The sequence below is a fragment of the Pituophis catenifer genome, unplaced genomic scaffold (assembly GCF_029215685.1).
Source record: "Pituophis catenifer annectens isolate HBS135680 unplaced genomic scaffold, rPitCat1.0.hap2 SCAF_11, whole genome shotgun sequence".
Classification (NCBI taxonomy): Eukaryota; Metazoa; Chordata; class Lepidosauria; order Squamata; family Colubridae; genus Pituophis; species Pituophis catenifer.
This window is the reverse complement of record NW_027256891.1, coordinates 15,549,108-15,572,657: the sequence shown is the minus strand read 5'-3', so window position 1 is coordinate 15,572,657 and position 23,550 is coordinate 15,549,108. Positions and strand designations below refer to the sequence as shown.

Genomic DNA, 23,550 nt, shown 5'->3' with positions numbered 1-23,550 from the left:
GTCCACAGAAGAGCAATATTCCACTGGAAGGTGAAATCCAGCCTGTTTTTTTGCTGGGCGTCAAATTTCAGACCTAATCTCGTTTACGTGTGGTACGTGTAAGCTAAGTCCTTTGTTGAAACGCCAAGATTTTACGCTCGCAAAGTCCTCGTTCCTCGCTGTGTTCGAAAGTTGTCCTTTCCCGCTAAACGGGAACGGGCTGGCAACTAAAGCCCAGAGAGCCAGCTTTTTAGCTCAGCGGTAGGTTTCTCCGAGGTGCCCGTTTTTTTCGCCGGGCAAAGTTGAGACAAAGCCGCCTTTGGGCTTTCGATTCAGTAGCGGTCAAATCCAACTGCACAATATTGGTTTTATGTCACGCTGTGATAGAAGCAGCTGATGTTCAGGGATAGCTACATATTGTGTGCGGTGTGGCCTCCTTTCCCTTATTTGTAAAGCAATAGGCACTTTTCTGGAAAGCCAGAGTTGCAAGTATTATTTTTAAATTTTCAACGTTTTTGCTATTGATGCAGATGAAATCCCATTTCTATGACGGGAATAAGAATGTTAAGTGTAGCACTCCTTTCCTCTTCACACACACACCCATTTAGACTGAATCAAATGTTTCCCCAAGGGATTTTGAGCTCCCTTTACAACTCTCGCTGTTCTGTATCTCGTGCCTCCTCGGTGTCGAAACCATCACAAAATAACTGCAATGTTGTGTATACTGTAAGCAAGCTTTTAGCAAAGCTGGTGGAATGAGATTCTGACCTTGTTGCAGTTCAATAAATACTCGATCCATACAAGGATATGATCATGTTATCTTAATATTTAAAAGCCCAAGAGAATAAACTTATATTTTGAATCGCCTTTCTTAGATAGAATTATGCTGAAGACAAGACAAAGTAACTTTCTCATCTTAAAGTAAAATCTTAAGTCACTGTTCTGACCTCAGCTTACTTAGAAAGCATGAAGCAAAGTCTTAGTCCTGTAAAACCTCTTTTATTTATCCGACTCTAAATTACTTTCATTTACAGTCCGCACGGCTTGATAAACAGTCTGTCAGAAGAAGGTTATCAACACCCACCTATCTCACATGGAACGCTGCCAGAGAGCTAATTTCCAGACGCAGGGCAAAGCCAAACTTGGCACAGAGTCACAAGCAGAAGTTTCAAATCTTGAATCGGCCAAATGAACTAATTGCTTCCTGCAAAAGCTCACGTCCCGTTTGCTCTTCTTTTATGTCTTATGGGAAGGGCCAATCGTCTCCAAGCCTTACTCCCAAGTCGACCCTGTTTTCTTAATGGTTCTTGTCTTCTGGCAGCTCTGCGCATGCGCACACTGGGAACAGGCTCCCGCTGTTCTTCTGCCTTGCTGATGTCAAACTCCGGAGGCTGCACATAACTATCAGATGGCCTTGGCCCCCTCACTGCCTCCGATGCAGAGCCCTCATCCAAGCTTTCCCCAGCCCCCAGGACTGGCCCAAGTTCTCCCCAACCTCCTCACTGTCTGACTCTGCTGCCAGCTTCACTGGCTGCCGGCAGGCCACAACAGTCACCGAGAAATACATAGCTGTTAAAAAGTCTGGATAGTTGACACGAGAATCTGATGACTGTTGTGAGCAAACATTCAGTAGCCAAAGTCAAACCATGAAATCCTCCAAATATATATATATATATAATGCTCTAGAATGGAATCCTGTATTCCTGTTGTCAGCTCAGTATAAACTGGATATAGGCATGTGCCCTAACTAGAATAGCCAGAATCATGTGAGTTGCAGTTCAAGGCCATACATTGATCATACAGAGCTGGATAGACCAGTGATCTGAGTTGACTGCAATTTTCCAAGCTCAGGAAGTGTTATTTGTGGTAGAATACCAGTGGTGGAATTCAAATTTTTTTTACTACCTGTTCTGTGGGTGTGACTTGGTGGGCATGGCAGGGGAAGGATACTGCAAAATCTCCATTCCCTCCCCCCTCCTGGGGGAAGGATATTGCAAAATCTCCATTCCCACCTCACTCCAGGGGAAGGATACTGCAAAATCCCCATCCCTTCCCCACTCCTGAGGGAAGGATATTGCAAAATCTTCATTCCTTCCCCACTCTGGGGCCAGACAGAGATGGTATTTGCCGGTTTTCCAAACTACTCAAAATTTCCGCTACCGATTCTCCAGAACCTGCTGAATACCACCCCTGTGAATACTATACAGCCTGGAATTAATAAAAATGAATGTCTGTATTGAAAGAGACATGTATCTGAAATAGACCCACTGTTTAGTAGGACATGCAACAACAATTTGTCAATCTGATGCTTCCTAGTTTCTTGGGAGGCAGTAATTCCAAGATTCATGGCTTATTAACTAATTGTATAAACTAATTAGCAAAGCATCAGGTTGCCCACTAATTCAGCAAACATCAATGGCCTCACGGGACAAAATTATTCTGAATAATTAACAATCATCATAAGCCTTTTCAACTTTTCTTTTTAATTCTTCTAGGCTTAATTCCAGAAAACAACCCCACGCTTAACGAGAGTTTCCATTTTCCAAGAGATCTGATGGCATAAGATTGAATAAATAAAAGAGACTCCCCAAAAACCATTTAATTCTCACTTCAAAACATTTGAATATTGTATAAAAACTTAGAACCATAGATTCCTCCAAGTCTTGACACAGAGGGCTGATAGGATTTTGAACTCAGTTTTGCAACTGTGCCTCACCCAGGTAAATCAAAATTGACCCAATTTCTATAATGTTTTAACTTCAATCGCCAAAGGTGCCTCAGTGTGTGTGCAAGTAGAAAAACACACACATCATGTTTCCCTGAAAATAAGACACCCCCTGATAATATATCGGCTTTTAAGCACATGCTTAAATAAGCACATGCTAAAATAAGCCCTCCCCCTGTGAAAATATATAAGGCCAAATGCTTATTTTGGGGTTTAAAAATATAAGACGGTCTTATTTTTGGGGAAACACTGTGTGTGTGTGTGTGTTTCTATCGAGGCACCTGGTCTACCTCAACAAGTGGGAGGGAGCATACTGCTTCCCTTTCGCCTTTCAGCTCCAATCCAGGAGCCCTCAAGCAGTCGCATTCATGACAAACCATTTTATACCAAATTTATATTTTGCTGATAAAAAGAAATAAAAGGAGACTAGTATAGATCTATTACAAGCTATTTAGTTCTCATCAGCTAGCCATACCCTTACTCGGATTCGAGCCCAAGTTCAAATCCGAGTAAGGGCGTGGCTAGCTGATGAGAGCTAAATAGCTTGAAATAGATCTATACTAGTCTCCCTTTATTTCTTCATCAGCAAAATATAAATTTGATATATATACGTATATATGTATACACACAGTGTCTGATTGCAACACCAAGCAACTGTGTCTGCATCGCACATTAATAGTTTTGGGATTCTAGGAGAAAGACCCATCTGTTTTAAAATGTTGTAGACAAGTGGGCCATTCACACTCCTGCAAGGAAAGAAAAGTATTTTAAAAACATTTAAACAGATGACTGAAGTGTTGCATAAAAGAGCTGTCAGTTGAATGTCTTCTACTAAAATGCTTTTAAAATATTTTTTCCCCCTGCCTCCATCCTTTATCCCCCAAAGGGTGATATTGTAATCTCTCGTGTTTTTCCCAATAGCTCAGTCAGTTTATTCAAGCTCCCTCTTGTGTTTAAAGGATTCCTAACATGGGAAGTATTTTAGACATCTGGTAGATAATAAAAACCTTGAAAATGGCCTCTGGTCTTTCTGAAAATTCACCAAAGTTCTGGGGATCTTTGTAATGGTTGAAACTTGTCTTGCAAGAGCTGAGAATTCTACTGCCCAAGGACTACAGTGACCATCAATTTCCTTTGGGGAGCAGGAACGACAAGACACATGATATGAATACATCATAGTCCCAATATATAACCTTAAACCTTTGCTCAACTACTAGAAAAGACCAGCGTTTCGCAAACTTGGCAACTTTAAAGATATATGGACTTCCCAGGTATAAAAGGTAAAGGTAAAGGTTCCCTTCGCACATATGTGTTAGTTGTTCCCGACTCTAGGGGTCGGTGCTCATCTCCGTTTCAAAGCCGAAGAACCAGCACTGTCCGAAGATGTCTCATTGGCCAAAAGCGCATGGAACGCTATTACCTTCCCACCAAAGGTGGTCCCTATTTTTCTACTTGCATTTTTTACGTGGTTTCAAACTGCTAGGTTGGCAGAAGCTGGGGCAAGTAACGGGAGCTCACCCCATTACGTGGCACTAGGGATTCGAACCGTTAAACTGCCGACCTTTCAATCAACAAGCTCAGCATCTTAGCCACCGCGTCCCAGGTATACCAGCTGGGAAATTCTGGAAGGCCATTCCTTTAAATTTAAAAAAATGCTAAAATCAAGACCATGCCATGCCCCTGCCATTCAGAGACGACAATCCTTGATTAAGATGAATCAACAGCTCAGTTTAATATATGGTAGCAAAAACCTCTTGCCTAACCTCCCAGATTTGGAAGTTCATGGTCAGAATCATCACATTAAACCAGTGGTGGGATTCAAATAATTTAACAACTGGTTTGCTCGCCCCACCCACCACCGCCCAGATGCCCTCGCTTCCCCCAAGTATTTCTTTGCTAACCTGATCTCTGGCTCCGCCGTGTTTCTCGCCAACGTGTGCAGGGAAACAAAAGTTTGTAGGACCAAAAAGAAAAAAGTTAAATCAATTCCAACTTCGTGAGATCTTTTTTTCCCCGCATAAGTTGGAATGGATTGCTTGAATTTTTTTTTTAGTCCCACAAACTTTGCACATGATGGAAAGAAACTCAACAGAGCTGGAAATCAGGTTAGCAAAAAAATGCTTGGGGGAAGTGAGGGCATCTGGGCGCCAGGCACTGAAACGGACCCCTCTCTCTCTCCACCGGTTCGCCGAACTCAACGGAAAATTAGTTATCGGTTCTGCTGAACCGGTGTGAACCGGCTGAGTGCCACCACTGCCTAAAACCAACTAGCTCGGGTTTGTCTTCCAGTTTTGATGTATTTTTACGGTAGTTTTTAGGAGCCCAACAGCAGCTGCTAAATACATATAAGTTCTCAACTGAGAATTGTAGATAAAGTTAAGTTCTTTCACCAACGATTCTAAAACTTCTACTCAACAAGGGAAAGCTTTGCAGGTAGTACTTGACTTAATGACCACAATTGGACTGGAATTTCTGTCACTTAAGCTGTGTGGTTATTGAGTGAGTGGCATCTGATTTTAGAACTTTGGCCATTAAGCGAAACACGGGGCAGTTAAGCAAATCCACTCTCCCCCCCCCTTGACTTTGTCAGAAATTCACCCATGATGATCACGTTCCCCCCCCCCAAATCATTAAACACATGCCAAGGGCCCGAATTTGGATCACATGGCCATGGAGATGCTGCGGCTCTTAGAAGCCACTTTTTTTCAGCATCGCCATAACTTCGTTATAAATGAATTGTTGTAAGTTGAGGTCTATTTGTAACTCTCCGCAAAAGCAGTGAGAGCAAACTGAACTGGAATTCCAAGGTGTTTTCCAGATCGCTTAACAGGCCTGAGAAAGAGGAGACCTACCGTATTTTTCAGCGTATAAGACACACTTCCCTCTTCCCCCTCTAAAAATGGGTGAAAATTTCAGTGCGTCTAATACAACGAATGTTTTGGTGGGAGCATCCATCTGGATGGATGCTGGGAGGCAGAGGCAGATATTTTTTTTCTTGTTTTCCTCCCCCAAAAAGCTATGTGCGTCTTATACTCCGAAAAATATGGTATTTGTTAGTTGATGCTGAACAGGTAACTTGTGGTAATTTTTTGCTAGTCCATCAGCTACAGCAAAAAGTTTCCTCAGTTTTAGCCATTAATAAAAGCACTTTCCTAGAGCTGAATTAGAGCTTTTCTCTCACAAGTCTAGGCAAACCTAGTTTCCCATCCACGCCAAGAGAAGATGGCTGAGCAGCAACAGCGACAATCGTACACACACGCCTTCCGCTTTTCCTAAGCCGATATTCTTCAAATGTGACTGTCTCAATTTCCCATTACCCCATCAATATGGTTGTAACACGCCAACATGGGGACTTGCTCCTGGTCTGTTTGAAACCCTGCGCTAAGAATGGAGTTTTCTAGTTGCCTAAATTCAAGTGAGGAGATCAGTGATTTGCTGGGACAGCCAGTCGGCCTTTAAATCTGGAGGTTCCAAGTGGTCAGAATATCAAGCTCGTTCTTTTCCTCGGATTGTCTCGTGAAGCCAGAGGATGGGAGTTTTGCAAGACAGTCCTGTATGTTCTTAGAAACATATGATGAACCCTGGTGGCGTGTATGATCAGCCCTGATGGCGCAGTGGTTAAAGAATGCAGAACTGTATCGCTCTGTGTGCTCTGCCCACTGCCAGGAGTTCGATCCTTATGGGGCTCTAGGTTGACTCAGCCTTCCATCCTTCCGAGGTCGCTAAAATGAGAACCCAAATTGTGGGGGGCAACATGCAAATGCTATTTCTACCTTGTCAACCACCCCAGAGAGTGCTGTAGGCACCACTGGGCAGCATATAAGTGTAAATGCCATTGCTATTGCTAAAAAACACTCTTAGGACGGTGTAAAGCTTTTACGGTACAGAGTTCTACCTATGAAAACCAATGAAAGAGGTTCCAGGCCAAGAAAGCTGCTGTTATTCAATAATGTATGCATTTATAGGAACTTCCATTCTACGAGCTAATGTCGCTAACCCACAGATAAGATGGCACGGACTTCGGGAGAAAGCATACCTAAAAGCATATTTTTCTGCTCAATCTCGCGATTCCTATAAAGGGAAACAAACTTCAGGCAACGGAGCTCAGAATTTGGCTGCTTTTGGCTCTGGGCTGAAGTTAATTCTCCTATGCAGAGCTCAGGGCATAAGCAAACCTACTCAGCTGCCCCTTCACCCTGCACCCCGCCGCCTGGGAGTTCTGAACCAGACGGTCGAGACTAACAGAGAACCCAGTTTTTAAGATATTTTCCTTGAGAAGGCAGCGCTACCAAGTCTTCCAGACTTCCGGTCAGACAAAGAGGACTATAGAGAATCCCACACAGCAGAGTCAAAGAGTTTCCACAGATTATTCCAGTAATCTTGTAGTATAAATAAAAACAACAACAACAACAACTTGGATGAGTGAGTCCAAGAAGCTGTTGCTCTCAGGCGCTGTTAGGAATTCAGGAAGAAGAAGAAGCCGTTTCTGGACGGCAGTTATTTCAGGACGTGCTCTCGTCCCGTCCTGTTGATCTGCTTGCTTCCGTCCTGTTGGTCTGCTAGGAGATACTCTTGACACTTCATGAGAACACATAAGCAGGTGCTATGGGTCCTTCCACAGTTAAGTTGTCTAGGTTATGCCAGTAAAGGAAGAAAAAAAAATAAAAATAAATGTGTGGCAGGGTGGGAAGGGCAATTCTGCAGCTTTCTGGCATCTCAGGCAGGGATCGAATGCATCTTGAAGATCGATCCAAATTCCCTCCTGTATCAAATTAAAAAGGAGGAACAAAATAGGAAGTCGGGGGAGGGGGGAGAGAGAGAAGGCTAGCGGTGGTGTTTCCGGTTGCTGCTTTGCAGGTTATCAAAAGAAAGGCAAGTCAGGAGGCTGAATGCTTCAGCGGGCTATTCGGGCAGTGGAGGAACCAAGCGGGAGATGGCCTCAAGACCAGCCGGTAGAAAGGCAGATTGGGTGAGATTTTCCTAAGAAGCCATGCCGAGCAAGAAGCCGCCAACGAAACCTCCGGACAGCAGGACGTTCCTCTTCAGAAAACTGACCACCTGGAGTGAGAAAAGTGAGAAACTTTACAGGGGCTGAGCTTGGACTCTTCGTACTTCTGCTGCTAGAGCTGTTAAAAAGTTCCTCACAAAGAAGGGTTTCCTTTGGGAACAGCGGGGAGATAAAATGACCCAGAGTAAAGCCAGCTACTTGGACTACTGTTGTGGTCTGTCAGCTGCCGGCCCCTCCAGCAGCTGAATCGGAGGAGGAGGAGGAGGAGGAGGCGTGGGTCAGGACCAGCATCAAGGCAACCTGGGAGCTCCAAGGGGGAAGAGAGAATGGAGCTGGCAGAGAGATAGAGACAGAGGCGGAGCCTGAGCCGTCCGTCAGCCCTCAGATGGAGAGTCAACAGCCCCCAGGTCTGGAGGTGGCTGATGAGGAAGAGGAGGAACAGCTGGGTCCAGTGTCTGATGCACGGATGCACAGAAGGCAGAGAGGAGAGGAGAGCAGGGGAAATCTATGGGCCGATCCTTGGGATGGAATAGCCACCGCTGCTAGCGAAGCCCCATCCTAGCTCTGGAGATAAAAGGCAGGGGGTGGAGATGAATAGCTGTGGCAGACAGCTATTCATCTCCCTGTCGGACAGTCTTATTAGCCTGGGGTAAGAGAGAGAGACTTTTTGCCAGGGCTGCTGTCGCTTCTAATAAAGGGAATATTTATTTAACTTCAGAGGGTTTGTCGTGTTTGGGAACCGGGTCAGAACAACTACAGTGGATCAAAAGCAGCACTCGGCAAAGCTCTCCTGCTGTCCAGAATTGTCTCCCTCTTCCAGCTTAGGAAATACCTAACTGCTTTGCAGTTGGGCATCTTTATGTAAACTTGAAAGTTATTTCTTGATGAGCCTTGGTGGCGCAGCAGACTAAAGCACTGTTAAGTAACACCAGCTGCCTGCAATTACTGCAAGTTCAAATCTCACCAGGCTCAAGGTTGACTCAGCCTTCCATCCTTTCGACGTAGGTAACACAAGGACCTGGATTGTGGGGGCAATAAGCTGACTTTGTTTAAAAAAGAACACCGCTTTCGGGGGGGGGGGGGGCAAAAGCCCTACTAAGCAGGTATATACAAAAGTATGAAGGCTATTGCTTAACGCATTGTAAGCCGCCCTGAGTCTCCGGAGAAGGGCGGCATATAAATCGAACCAATAAATAAATAATAATGTTGGGTGAACCCTGCTATTCTGGTTCCCAAACAATGATTTACACTTGAGCGGTTTCTGCGGAACCAACATTTATGGTTTCTCCAAAATTCCGTGGCTAAACAAGCCGAGGTTTAACCCGCGTAAGCCCTGTCTAATAACTGATTGATCAGCTCATGGAAGGTTTACAGATCAGGTGGAGCAAAGATCGCAAAAGCTAACAAAGGGAATTGAGCAAAACCACTGACTGTTGTCTGATTTAGTGGATTCCTCAAAGGGTGATCTATCAGGCCAAATGCAATCTAAGCAGACATGCCCTGTGGATGTCCAGAGATTTGTCAAAATTGCTTGGAGGGCAAGGTGACAATGTAGGGGTGTAGTCCTATCTACACAGATTTGGGAAGGAGTGTTTGTGAAACTCTGTTAGGGCATTCGCTGACGTGTCTGGGTGTCTTTGTGCTGGAGAAAACTGTGCCACTGATTTTCCACAACTGTTAAAGTCAAGAAACCCACCACTCTTGACAGCGCGTAAGTTGATGGCCGATCATCAGAACACCACACAAAAGTGGATGGAAGCGTGGAGTAGCTATTCCGCCCAAGATATTTCTGAGCATATTAATCCTAATAGTATATCTCCAGGATTTAATCTACCCCGACACATATGGGTGACATACAATAGAATTAGAACAACTCATGGGGTGTGTGCTGACTCCTTGTATAAATGGGGAAAGACACCTTCAGCACAATGTGATTGCGGGGCCCCTCGACAGACTATCCAACATATAGTGAGGGAATGCTCTAACAGAAGGTATCCAGGAGATTTTAGGGACTTCCTCTGCGTAATGACGACAGCTACTGACTAGATCTCCAAACTCGACATTAAACTCTGAAATGTTATTTCTGTTTTCCTCTTAGGTTTTCTTACTGCTTTTTTTATTATTGTTTTAATTGTTTTAACCTGTAAAAATGAAGTGTTTTAATATTGTGTGTGACCAGCCATACGCTAAATAAATAAAATCCACAACTATGTAACTGTTACTTAGCTAGGAAGGAAAGCACAATCCTGGGAGGAGTGCAGATTGCTGAACTTAATTCTTTGACTCTCCTTCTCTACTGCATAATTATTCTGTTTTTCTTACTCGCACCCCAGCAATCAGCCCTCCAAAACCCATCTTTTCGCAGCTCTGGCTTTCAATCTCACCTCATCGAATTGGCTCTTCACCTCCGGCGCCAGCTTGCTGGAGGTGCTACTAGAAAACTTCAGGTGCTTCTTAGCTTTGCTCACGTCTCGCTCAACCATCTTCCAGTCGATCTTGACGTACCCCGTGTGGTTTGCAAGCTGGAGAGGGGGAGAGGTTTCATGAAGCCAGAGTCTGCACGTAAAACCAGGTTTTCCTGGACAGTGTGCTCATTTCCCCAGTTGACTTCATAACAAACAAACAAACAAAAAAGGCATGCAAGGCAGACATTTTCCACCCAGGGAAGAGCAGAACTACTGCAGAATAGGATCTCAAACCCCCTGATCCTTGTAGGCAGCTCCAAAAGATACCACCGTCTTATATCTAATCACCCTGTTAAACTAGCAGGGGTATGAAAGATCCAGACCTCTCAGCAATTGTCCTGATGTTAGCAATAGCAATGGCACTTAGACTTCTATACAGCCCTCTCTAAGTGGCTTTTTACAGAGCCAGCATCTTGCCCCCAACAATCTGGGTCCTGAGTTTATCCACCTTGGAAGGATGGAAGGCTGAGTCAATAACAATAGCATTTAGACTTATATACCGCTTCACGGTGCTTTATAGCCCTCTCTAAGTGGTTTACAGAGTCCGCCTCTTGCCCCCAACAATCTGGGTCCTCATTTTACCCACCTCGGAAGGATGGAAGGCTGAGTCAACCTTGAGCTGGTCAGGATCGAACCTCTGGCAGTGGGCAGAGTTAGCCTGCAATACTGAATTCTAACCACTGAAAGGAAAGCGAAGGGAAGGGGGAAGGAAGGAAGGAAGGAAGGAAGGAAGGAAGGAAGGAAGGAAGGAAGGAAGGAAGGAAGGAAGGAAGGAAGGAAGGAAGGACAATAGCACTAGCACTTAGACTTATACCCTATTTCTCCCAAAATAAGACATCCCCTGATAATAAGCCCAATCGGGCTTTTGAGCGCATGGCAATAAGGCCAAGTGTTCAAAAAAATATAAGACAGGGTCTTATTTTCGGGAAAACACGGTATATCACTTCGCAGGGCTTTTCCAACCCTCTCTAAGCGGTTTACAGAGTCAGCCTATGGCCCCCCAACAATCTGGGTCCTCATTTTACCCACCTCGGAAGGATGGAAGGCTGAGTCAACCTTGAACCGGGTGAGATTTGAACTGTCAAACTGCAGGCAGTCGACAGGCAGCAGAAGTGGCCTGCAGTACTGCACTCTAACCACTGCACCACCGCGGCTCATTTACATGTAGTTCATGTTACTGAACTACAGGGGAGTCACACGTTTCATGTTCCTGATCTCTATAAGCAAAGATGTCCTACAGGTAACAGCAGGACATCCCATGAGATACGAGAGCACAAGGCTGTCCCTGACCTGAATATGTCCATAGTCTAAAAAGATTCTATCTTAAAAGGTGAGTATGTCAGATCTGAAAGTGCCACATGGCCAAGTCAAAAAGCAGGAGACTAAAGGACTCCATTAAACTACCACCATTATTAGCATGGCTACCGAGTGGTACAGTAGCCTAGAGGTGGATCTCTTGCCTCACAGTCAGGAGGCTGTGAGTTCGATCCTAGGTAGAGGCAGATGTTGCTCTCTCTGGGCTCAATTGAGAATGTATCTGCTGAACAAAACTCTGCATTGGCAACAGGAAAGGCATCCGGCCAGTAAACACTCAGCTCCATTCAGCTGCCCAGACTCCACCCCGCAAGGAATTATGAGGTCGTTAAAAGATGACGATTACTATCACTGCTACCATGAGATTAAAACATGAGGGTGAAGCTCTTGCTGAAGACAGATGCCTCCTTGTACTGCTGACCACTCTCACGCCCATGGTGCACAAACACCAACCTGGAGCAGAAAGAAGCCTCCTCCTACTGCGGTCGCTGCTAGTTTGCCAACCTTCTGGAAGATGAATCCAGTGCACCTGCAAATCAAAAACAGAGAGTGTCAAATAAAACAAGGCTAGATGGGAGTCAGTTCAATGTAGTGGCTCCGGGTACCAAGCTGAAAACCCAGGAGATTGAAGTCCCATTTTAGGCATGAAAACCGGGCCAAACACCAGGAGTTCTATCTTAGGCATGAAAGCCGGCTGGGTAACTTTGGGCCAATCACCAGGAGATTGGGAAATCTAGTCTCCACTTAGCCATGAAAGCCAGCTGGATGACCTAATGTATTTATTACCAGGAGACTGGGAGTTCTAGTGCCACTTGAGGCATGAAAGCCGGCTGGATGACCTAATGTATTTATCACCAGGAGACTGGGAGTTCTAGTGCTGCCTGAGGCATGAAAGCCGGCTGGATGACCTAATGTATTTATTACCAGGAGACTGGGAGTTCTAGTGCCACTTGAGGCATGAAAGCCGGCTGGATGACCTAATGTATTTATCACCAGGAGACTGGGAGTTCTAGTGCTGCCTGAGGCATGAAAGCCGGCTGGATGACCTAATGTATTTATTACCAGGAGACTGGGAGTTCTAGTGCCACTTGAGGCATGAAAGCCGGCTGGATGACCTAATGTATTTATCACCAGGAGACTGGGAGTTCTAGTGCCGCCTGAGGCATGAAAGCCGGCTGGATGACCTAATGTATTTATTACCAGGAGACTGGGAGTTCTAGTGCCACTTGAGGCATGAAAGCCGGCTGGATGACCTAATGTATTTATCACCAGGAGACTGGGAGTTCTAGTGCCACTTGAGGCATGAAAGCCGGCTGGATGACCTAATGTATTTATCACCAGGAGACTGGGAGTTCTAGTGCTGCCTGAGGCATGAAAGCCGGCTGGATGACCTAATGTATTTATTACCAGGAGACTGGGAGTTCTAGTGCCACTTGAGGCATGAAAGCCGGCTGGATGACCTAATGTATTTATCACCAGGAGACTGGGAGTTCTAGTGCCGCCTGAGGCATGAAAGCCGGCTGGATGACCTAATGTATTTATCACCAGGAGACTGGGAGTTCTAGTGCCACTTGAGGCATGAAAGCCGGCTGGATGACCTAATGTATTTATTACCAGGAGACTGGGAGTTCTAGTGCCACTTGAGGCATGAAAGCCGGCTGGATGACCTAATGTATTTATCACCAGGAGACTGGGAGTTCTAGTGCTGCCTGAGGCATGAAAGCCGGTTGGGTGATTTAGGGCCAATTCTCAGGGGATTGAGAATTCTAATCCCACCTTAGCCACAAAAGCCGGCTGAGCGACTTTGGGCCAATCACCAGGCGACTGGGAGTTCTAGATTCAAAGTCAGCAGGATGACCTTGGGCCAGTCCCCCGCTGTCAGCTTCTAGGAAGGAGGACGCAAGGCCAGACTACTTCCGAAAAACCTTGCCCAAAAAACTGCAGGGACCAGTCCAGGCAATCAGCAGAATTAAAAACTGAGTTGAATGCACAAAAAAAACTCAAACTCATGATTTAAAGCATCGCCAAATGATCTGTTAAAAAAAAAAAAAGTGGATATTTGAACCCCAGGAATTATGGCACCGCTTGACTGATCTTGCTCATCCATCACCCATCCATTAATCCAAGCGCAACCTGGACAGAATAGCCTCACCATCCTGTGACGCCTCCAATCGCCAGCTGGGTGGCCACGTTGTATTTCTCCTCGTTGGAAGTTGAACTCGGTCCAAATAGTTTGCGCCACCACGGTTGATTCTTGGTGTATTCAGCCAGGTCCAGCACATCCTCATCACTGTTCTGCCTTCCTAAAAAAGAAAAAAAAAATCAGGCCAAAATCATAAAACGGGGTGAAAAAAAAAGAAAAATAATATTTGTGACTTACAGGAGAAGGAAGTTTAAAAGGTAAAGGTTCCCTTCGCACATATATGCTAGTCGTTCCCGACTCTAGGGGGCGGTGCTCATCTCCGTTTCAAAGCCAAAGAGCCAGCGCTGTCCGAAGACGTCTCCGTGGTCATGTGACCGGCATGACTCAATGCCAAAGGCGCACGGAACGCTGTTACCTTCCCACCAAAGGTGGTCCCTATTTTTCTACTTGCATTTTTTTATGTGCTTTCGAACTGCTAGGTTGGCAGAAGCTGGGACAAGTCACGGGAGCTCACCCCGTTACGCGGCGCTAGGGATTCGAACCGCTGAACTGCCGACCTTTCGATCGACAAGCTCAGCCTCTTAGCCACTGAGCCACCGCGTCCCTCTTGAAGGAAGTTTACTCTGCAGCAAAAATGCAAAAAGAAGTGAAGTGGCAGAAACGTACTTTCTCAAATGCAATGGAATCAATCAATCAATCAGTCAGTCAATCAGAATAGAGCTGGAAGGGTCCTTGGAGGACTTTTCAAACAGTGCTCTCATCCATGGATTGTTACCCATAATTTATTGAGTAGATGGGAAATGACATCATTTGCAAAACAGAAACAAAAACAACGGTTTGCTTCACAGGCAAAAATATTAATAAATCATAATCAAATCACAAACAAGTCAAGCATGTTTTAGCTTAGCATATTTTAGCTGCGGTTTTGCAGTGGTTAGAATGCAGCGATGCAAGCTAATTCACTGCTGACGGTCAGAGGAGTCATAATATCTCTATTATGCCAGTCTGTCTGCAAATATATGAATTGAATAGAGATGAATGTAGACAGAGGAGCTTGTAGAACTGTAATAAATACGTTGACTTGTTTTATAGGCTCCTCTAAATGGCACTTTCTATTTCTAACACTGTGCATCTGTTTCTGTTAAACATGCTCAATTATTGTCATCTTAAATAACAACAATGCCTACAATTGTATTGGGTGCAAAGGCTCAACAGTATTATACACTTGATACAAAAAAAGAACTTTTCATCTCAATTTCCTTCCAGAAAGCGTTAGCTTTCCAGAAAGTATTCAAGCTCATAACAAAACAAAAAACACAAGCCATGGTGATAGGGGAAAAACCCAGAAATACTGAATACTTAATGACCAACTAAATAGCTCAAGAGTGCAGAAATTTTTGTGTTTTCCAAAACTCTCCATAAATACAATTAGTTGTTGCTGCTTGCGTCAGTATAGGGTTTATTTGTATCAGCTAACATGGAATGCAAACATAATAATGATTAGAATGGAAAGAAAGTTTCATTAATTCGCTACTTTGCTTTCCAAAACATTACATCCAAAACTGTGTATACTGCAAGTTAACAGGAAGTGAAATCCAGAAACATCTGAAACTGTAAAAAGGAATCCTTGTCTTTTAGTTTAGAATGACTATTAGTTAAAGATCACAGTTTTTGAGCTGTTTTGCGTTGTGCTTTGTTTTAAGCCGAGGTTTTCAATAAGAAATTATTTAGTTGCAATAAATAAATCTGAATCCACATGTCCTAAAAATTTGTCAAATGAGTTCTTGACATTGAGCTCATTACCAGAATTTTTAATGGTGTTTTAAACTTGCTGTAGTGTTGCAAAGAATTAATGTATTGGTATTTTTGTATTTCGTATTTCTTGCTACGCAACTTTCCTTCCCTCTGCAGTTTCTCGTTTTTTTTTTAAAAAAAATATACTGTTGGAAGAAATGCCCATCTGGGCTCAGGTTCCAAGTGGGCACACTGGAAACATGGTGGCTGCTTGGAAAAATAGCTTTAATGGTGGACAGGATCACATGCCTTGAAGATCTTGGGTGAAGAGGAAAAAAAGGGAAGAGATGCTGGGAGTGCCTGAGTTTTATGCTCTCTCTGAGCTTCTGAATTTGAGCTTGTATTCTGATTGGTTGTCAGACTCCCATGGGGCCAGGCAGGGGTAACTTTGTAGGTTGTCTGAGTCCCAGGCTTGGTTGACTCTTGCTGGGTAATGATGTAATGAAGGGGCTTTGGGCAATTCCTACTATGGCTCTGCCTGAAGGATCTGTTAATGTAAAATGGACTGGCTCAGGCCTTCATGGCCCATTAACAAAGGTGGGGGGACTGAGTTTCTGCCTCCCTTTTAGGGGAAATATTCTGCCCTTTTAATATTTCCCAAAATATCTCATTTTCCCAAAAAACCAAGAAAAAAATTAAAAAGGAAAACACTAGAGAAAAAGGTGCAAAGGAATAACAGGAAAAGAAAAAAAAAGAAAAAGATATTCTGAAGGATTTGGGAGGTTGAATGTTCTTTTATTCTGTTTTAGTCTGTTGCTTGGTGGGAGTGGCAGGGGAAGGTTACTGCAAAATCCTCATTTCCTCCCGAACAGCTGGGACTCGGGAGGCAGAGAATAGATGGGGGCGGAGCCAGTCAGAATTTTTACTACCGTTTCTCTGAACTATTCAAAATTTCCGCTACCATTTCTCCAGAACTGGTCAGAACCTCCTGAAACCCACCTCTGCCCTATACCTGTGATGGCGAACTTATGGCATGTGTGCCACGGGTGGCATGCAGAGCCCTCTCTCCGGGCACGCCAGCCGTCACCCAGCCCAGCTTCACCGTGCACGCTCCCGCTGGCCAGCTGGTTTTCGGGTCTCTGCCGCACATGCGCGGGGCCTTTCCTGATCTCCTGTTTCTCCCCCCAAATGCATTTCTGCTGCATTTTTGCCGCCTGTTGTTCTGCCCCAGCTACGGACCCCAAAGAACACACAGCACACACAAAGTTTGTACAAAACTTAATTTACTAAAATAACTCAGTCTTTTTCAAAACAAAGGCTCTTAATAAACTTTCTTAAGAAACCAAAGATAAAGTAATCACAATCTTACGAAGGTTGGCAGAAAGCCCAGAAGCAATTTGCAGAGAATCCAAATGCGAAGGAGAGTGAACTAAAGTTGTTCCCTACAAATTGCTTCAGTCAGCGTTCCTCCTTAAATAGGCTAAGGGAGTGGCCAATTAGCCCCAAACCTTACTCTCGAGGGGACCTCCTCCTGAGGAGCCACTCCTGCCTTTTGGCAGCTCTGCGCGCCCGTGCATCGAGAAGAGGCTCCTCCTCTTCGTCCTCTTCACTTAAAGGAGCTTCTGGAGGTTCTGAAGGCCTCTGGCACCACATCTTCCCCAGCCTCCTCATTGTCTGACTTGAGTGCCAGCTGCACAGGCTGCTGGCACAGCACCACACCTGCCTCCTCGTTGTCAGAATCAGCTACAATCTGCACAGGCCACTGACGGGCCACAACACCCGTGCCTTCCCTGATCTCCACAGGTTCCACCCTCCGCAGGTGCCTCTCCACGGCAGAAATTCAGGAGGAAAAAAGTAGCGTGCGTGGGGCAAGTAACTGAGGAGATTGGGGAAGGCACGGACGGCAGAAATGCAGGAGAATCAACCTAGAAGCCAAAACAGGGGCTGGGGGGGGTGGGGCAGTGTGGATGTGCCAGGGGGCACATGCACGGGGAATGCATGTGCATGCACAGGGCCAGAGCGCATGCCCGGGGGGGGGGTGCTTGCAATGCATTTTGGGGAGTGGGGCACACGCACGTGCATTCGTTCGCACGGGCACATTTTGGGCACCATCACTGCCCCATACCATTTCAGACAAGCGGATATCCAATCTCTTCATAAAAGCCTCCAGTGATGAACTCCACTCACAACTTCTGGAAGCAAGTCATTACACTGATTGATTGTTCTCATTGTCAGGAATATCTCCTTAGCTTTAGGTCGTATCTCTCTTTAATGTTGCTTCCAACTTACTTCTTGTCCTGCCCTTTTGGTGCTACGAAAAATAGGTTGAACCCTTCCCCACCCACTTTGTGGCAGCCCCTCAAACATTTGAACAGTACAATCATGTCACCCCTCGTCCTTCCTTTCTCTACCTACCCAATTCCTGCAACCGGTCCTTTCTATGTTTAACCTCCAGCTAAAACATACAACAGAACCGGCAAGTTCGTTGATTGCTAACAGAGGACGGGAGAATTTTTCAAGGACAGTATTTTTCTTTAGGGCAAGCCAAGTGCTGTGTAACTGATACCTAGGACGCAGCTACGTCAGATGCCCCATTTATACACACAGATACTCAACTTCTGATCGTCAGTCACACACTCTCAACTTATCACACTCGGCAGGGCTGTCTAAGCAGCCCCTTTGAGCCCTTTGCCCCCAAGGAAAATCTACATCTGTACAAAATGAATTTTTGAAACCAAGGTGGATTTGATTTAAATTGGGTTGATTTAAATCACAATTTAAATCATGATTTAAATCACTAGTAAAAAGGCTTGATTTAAATCAACTCGATTTAAATCATAATTTTTAAAGAGCAGCTGTCATCTCTGCTACTCCTTTGACCCACTGTTGACTCACCGATAGTCCCAGTGTTGCAGAATATACAGCCTCCTGCTACATAACTAAGCTCCATTTCGTGCTGAATAAACTAAATTATTTATGCATCTTAAATAGAAAACTATCTTACGATCGATTTTTACCCCAAAAGTTTTTTATTAAAATAAATTTGATAAAAATCAAAAAAATCCAATTTAAATAAAAAAAAATCCAATTTAAATCAAAAAAATCCAATTTAAATCAAAAAAATCATTGACTTTTATCCACCCTGTTTGAAACAAAGAATGCCAGAGATGGGTCTGTGGGAAGGGCAATAACATCTCATTAAGAATGGCTTTTGAATCATTAATTCAACAATTAATTCAATAATAACACTTAGACTTATATACCGCTTCATAGTGCTTTACAGCGCTCTCTTAAGGTTTATAAAGTCAGCCTCTTGCCCTCAGCAATCTGGGCCCTCATTTTACCAACCTTGGAAGGATGGAAGGCTGAGTCAACCTTGAGCCTGGTGAAATTCGATCTAATGAAAATATACGCTGTTTTATTTTTACTGTACAATGCAAAAGGATGAGTGGGGAGTGACATAAAAGCAAAATAATTTGTTATTTCCAGCCACAGATCTGGAAGCTCAGTTGAAACAGGCTGAGAAAGAACAGGCCTTTACAGCAGTCCTGAACATGGATTGATGAAGTGGTGGTGATTGAAATCTTCTTCCCAAATTTCACTTTGAATAGAATATAAATATAGAATGACAGAGGTGGAAGGGACTTTGGAGGTCAACCCCCTGCTCAGGCAGGAAACCCTACACCACTTCAGACAAATGGTTGTCCAACATCTTCTTAAAAACTTCCAGTGTTGGAGCATTCACAACTTCTGGAGGCAAGTTGTTCCACTGATTAATTGTTCTAATTGTCAGGAAATTTCTTAGTTCTAAGTTATTTATTTATTTATTATTTAAATTTTTATACCGCCCTTCTCCCGAAGGACTCAGGGCGGTGCACAGCCACACATATACAAAAAAATTTAAAAGCAATTTTAAAATATATTAAATAATTTGGCCCCGATATTATTAAAAAAAAACTAAAACCACCATTAAAATTCATGTTTAGGCCAGCCCAGTTGTTGGAACCATAACATCTTGAGGGCACGGCGAAAGGCGCGTAGGTTGCTTCTCTCCTTGATTAGTTTCCACCCATTGCTCCTTGTCCTGCCCTCAGGTGTTTTGGAGAATAGCTTGACTCCCTCTTCTTTCTGGCAGCTTATGAGATATTGCATCACTGCTATCATGTCATCCTTAGTCCTTCTTTTCATTAAACTAGGATGTGGTTAAGCCACAAGCAGGACATCACAGCTCCAGATCAACACAACTGATCTTAACAATGCAAGACTTGTATAAAGGAAGCCTAGAACTCCTCAGAGCTGTGGTGGTTTCTAAACTACTTGATCCAATTATCACTTTTCCAGGTCTCAAATACTGCCATTACTCTGAACACGCATGTTCGAACACATACAGAGACTTATTTATACAAGGGTCTCAACAGCAACAATTCCAAACTGAGTCAATTCCAAAGTGCTCCAAAATCCCCAGGATATGTATCCTGTTTCCCCCAAAATAAGACATCCCCTGATAATAAGCCCAATCAGGCTTTTGAGCGCATGGCAATAAGGCCGAGCGCTTATTTCAGGGTTCAAAAAAATATAAGACAGGCTCTTATTTTCGGGAAAACACAGTACCAATATTACCCCTTTGTTACAACTGCCTGCAATTTAAGGACGGCTGCCCTAGAGAGTTATGGTGAGGGTCAAATGAGCAGGGGAGAACGTTCTGAGTGGCCATGAAAAAACTCTGGGCATTGAATAAATGCACATATAGATAGATAGATGGATCCTTAATTTTGATGTCGTGCAAATGTACAAAATGAAATGGGATATAGTAATAATAAGTAAACATGAGTGGATAGAAGCTTTTGTTTTTAAATAGTGAGTCCATATAAACTATTAGGCATCTCAAAGCAGCCCACGCAAGGAGTGTTTAAATTATAAAGGACCACAATTTCTAAATTAAAGGATTTCTAAATTAAATTTCTAAATGAAAGGACCACAATTTCTAAACTAAATTAAAGGATTTCTAAGTTAAATTTCAAAATCAAAAGACCACAATTTCTAAATTGAATTAAAGGATTTCTAAATTAAATGTCTAAATTAAAGGACCACCATTTCTAAATCAAATAAGGATTTCTAAATTAAATTTCTAAATTAAAAGGACCACAATTTCTATTTCAATGTTTTGTCAAACCTGGCAAACTTTAAGACACCTGGACTTCAACTCCCAGAACTCCCAGTCAGGGATTTTATTTTATTTTTAAAAAAAATAGTAATATTAATTTCATTTTGCCTCTAGGACCATACATGGAAATGAGATTTCCTCCAGCAGTTTTCAAGGGAACCTCCCTGATTCCATTCCCCCGCCCCTTGGGGGGGCATCTTCCTAACACCCCTGTAAGGTAGGACCAGCCAGCAGAGTTAGAGGCATTGTGGTCCAATCTCCCAGAGGCCGGGGAAGATGGGTAATGGAGTCCAAAAGGTGCAGAAGCACATTCAAGGGAGTCCTTCCTAAAATGGGGGGGGGGGGGGTTGGAGAAAGAGAGAGGAAGGCCAAAGGGGGCGGAGCCAGCCGACCGACCCGCCTCCCGCGGTGACGTCACTCCCGCGGTGACGTCACTCCTTTATTCCCAACGGCGTGGGGGGGGCAAGGTGAGGGAAAAGGGGCGGCGGGCGGGCGCCCCTCACCTGGCATGTTGGTGTAGAGCTGCCGCTGCTGCTGCCGCGCCCGTTTCCTGCGCTTGGCCTCCTGCTCGAGGCGGATAAGGGAGGAGCACGAGTGGGCGCCGCGGCCGTAAGGCGGGTCCTCCTCCTCCTCTTCCTCCTCCTCCTCCTCCCCCGGGTAGGCGGAGCCCTCCATCGCGCTCCGGAGGGCGCATGCGCGCTCCTGCCTGCGCGTGGAGGGAGCCGACTAGCAGGGACGCCCCGAGCGGCGCTGCGTTTTGTTGGGTCACCTAGGCGACCCGTCCGGTGGGCGGGGTCGACGCACGCTCTGTTTGTGGGCGGGGTTGTGGCGTCATCGGGCTAGGCCCCGCCCCTTTGAATGCTAGCAAAGGAGATTTTGGACGCCTAGAGGCGGCTTTTGGTTCCTGCGTCCGGGTGAAACAGCGCCTCTGAGCGTGTGCAGAGTGGTTTTTTTTCCCCCCTCTTCACCCTCCCGTGCCGTTGAACGTACACCCATGCTGTGCAGGGAACCCTCACTGAAATAACGTGGCTCAATGGCTAAGACACTGAGCTTGTCCATCATAAAAGTCGACAGTTCGGCGGTTCGAATCCCTAGTACAGGTCTCGTGTGTGAGCAGGGGGTTGGACTAGATGATCTCCAAGGTCCCTTCCAACTCTGTTACTGTTTTTTAAAAAAAGTATGTGGCACATTTTTTCAAGTGTGTGTTACGTGTGGCACACGCTTCACGCAATATGTAAGAATTATCAATGCAATCCAATTTTATTTTATTCAAGGCCCCAGCCCAGATCCAAATAACTTCCCACAGTGTCTACACCCCGTGTGGGAAAGTAAATTAAAACAAAGCATCATTCTCTGAAAAAAGTAATTTATTGCAGCAATTTTGAATATTTGCTAAGTCCTTGGACTGTGCAACACCAAAAGGTTTTCATGTAATACCTTGCAAGAAAGGAAGAATTAACCTTTGATTCAGACTTTCCTGCTTGTCCTACCTACAACTATTCCTATATGAGAATGCAATCAATGCATTCTGATTTTATTAAAGGCTCCAGCCAGATCCAAATAACATCCCACAATGTCTATGCCTCCTGGGAAAGTAAATAAGACAAAAGCAACATTCTCTGAAAAAGTAATTTTTTGTAGTACTTTATTGTATTTTGTTGTCCGGGACTCTGCAACCCAAAAGGTTTTCCTATCTACAAGGATACTTAAGTGAGAATGATAATTATCTTTCTACAAACATATCAGATCAATGCTTGAACAGTGTGGCACCTACATTCTAATACAAATAAAACTAGTAAAATTAATCATAGTTATTACATTCAATCAACTTATATATTTCTAATAATGATACACAATTCTAATAAATTGCAATCTGTCATTATTCAACTATTCCATGTCGATCAATAGAATAGTTTTTCCCTGAATGCCATCATTCTGCTTAACAACTAATTCCCACAACACTGTCAAATAATTTACTAAGGCTGTATTACTATTATTCTTCTCTTCCTTACTAGTATCTATCTCTTCCCACTTATGACTATAAACATGTTGCTTGTATCTTTCAATTTATATTGTGTTTATTTGTTTCCTAGTACGATTTGAAACCTTATTAGTAACCTTGACTATCACTAAGTGTTGTATCCTTTTATTCTTGATGAATGTATTTTATTCTCCTTATGTACACTGAGAGCATATGCACCAAAGACAAATTCCTTGTGTGTCCAATCACACTTGGCCAATAAAGAATTCTATTCTATTCTATTCTATTCTATTCTATTCTATTCTATTCTATTCTATTCTATTCTAGCATAAACTGAATGCTGCACCTTTCTTCCTGAAAGACATTTCCAGGGTAATCCACTTTACCTTGAGGATTTCCAAAGGGACAGAGGATGGGACACATTTCTTAAATTTGCCCTCTCTTTCCTTGCTTGGATGGTTGAGAAACACAGGGGTAGAAAAGTCATTCTTGGAAGGAACAAATCCAGCTGTTTCAAATGTTGAAGATGGCAGCGAAGTAGGCGGCGATGCCACAGGAGACCCAGTAATCAGATGTAGCTGTTGGTATTATCGGACAGATCCTACACCAACTACTGAGCAGCCTGTTCACATCAGGATCTGGAATTCTCTCTGTTGCTTTCAGAACAAACAAACAAATTCATGGTTAAAAAGAGAGACTTCTTGGCAGAAGAAAGTCAGTTCATAGGCTGTATAAACAGAGGGATAGAATCAAGATCATGTGAAGTGTTAATACCGCTTTATAATGCCTTGGTAAGGCCATACTTGGAATACTGCATCCAGTTATGGTCACCACAATGTAAAAAAAGATGTGGAGATTCTAGAAAGAGTGCAGAGAAGAGCAACAAAGATGATTAGGGGACTGGAAGCTAAAACATATGAAGAACGGTTGCAGGAACTGGGTATGTCTAGTTTGATGAAAAGAAGGATTAGGGGAGACAAAATAGCAGTGTTCCAACATCTCAGGGGTTGCCACAAAGAAAAGGGAGTCAAACTATT

General features: G+C 44.1%; 1 protein-coding gene across 1 annotated transcript; it reads right to left on the bottom strand.

Annotated features, from left to right (window-relative positions):
• Positions 1 to 972: 972 nt before the first annotated feature.
• FUNDC2 (FUN14 domain containing 2) lies at positions 973 to 21,207 on the bottom strand. The gene is made up of 5 exons (XM_070952153.1): positions 21,036 to 21,207; positions 13,644 to 13,794; positions 11,945 to 12,020; positions 10,097 to 10,234; positions 973 to 7,762 (listed from the first exon to the last, which is right to left on the bottom strand). The coding sequence occupies exons 1-5, from the start codon at positions 21,205 to 21,207 to the stop codon at positions 7,685 to 7,687; spliced, it is 615 nt and encodes a 204-aa protein (XP_070808254.1). The 3' UTR covers positions 973 to 7,684.
• Positions 21,208 to 23,550: the final 2,343 nt, after the last annotated feature.

Bases quoted from the DNA above. Each gene is read 5' to 3' on its own strand.
- FUNDC2 (XM_070952153.1), bottom strand. From the start codon at position 21,207: ATGGAGGGCTCCGCCTACCCGGGGGAGGAGGAGGAGGAGGAAGAGGAG. The intron at 10,235-11,944 runs GTTGGTGTTTGT...CCCCCTCTCCAG, and splicing joins GAGGCTTCTTTCTGCTCCAG to CTTGCAAACCACACGGGGTA. The intron at 7,763-10,096 runs GTGAGATTGAAA...TTCTCACTCCAG, and splicing joins TGAAGAGCCAATTCGATGAG to GTGGTCAGTTTTCTGAAGAG.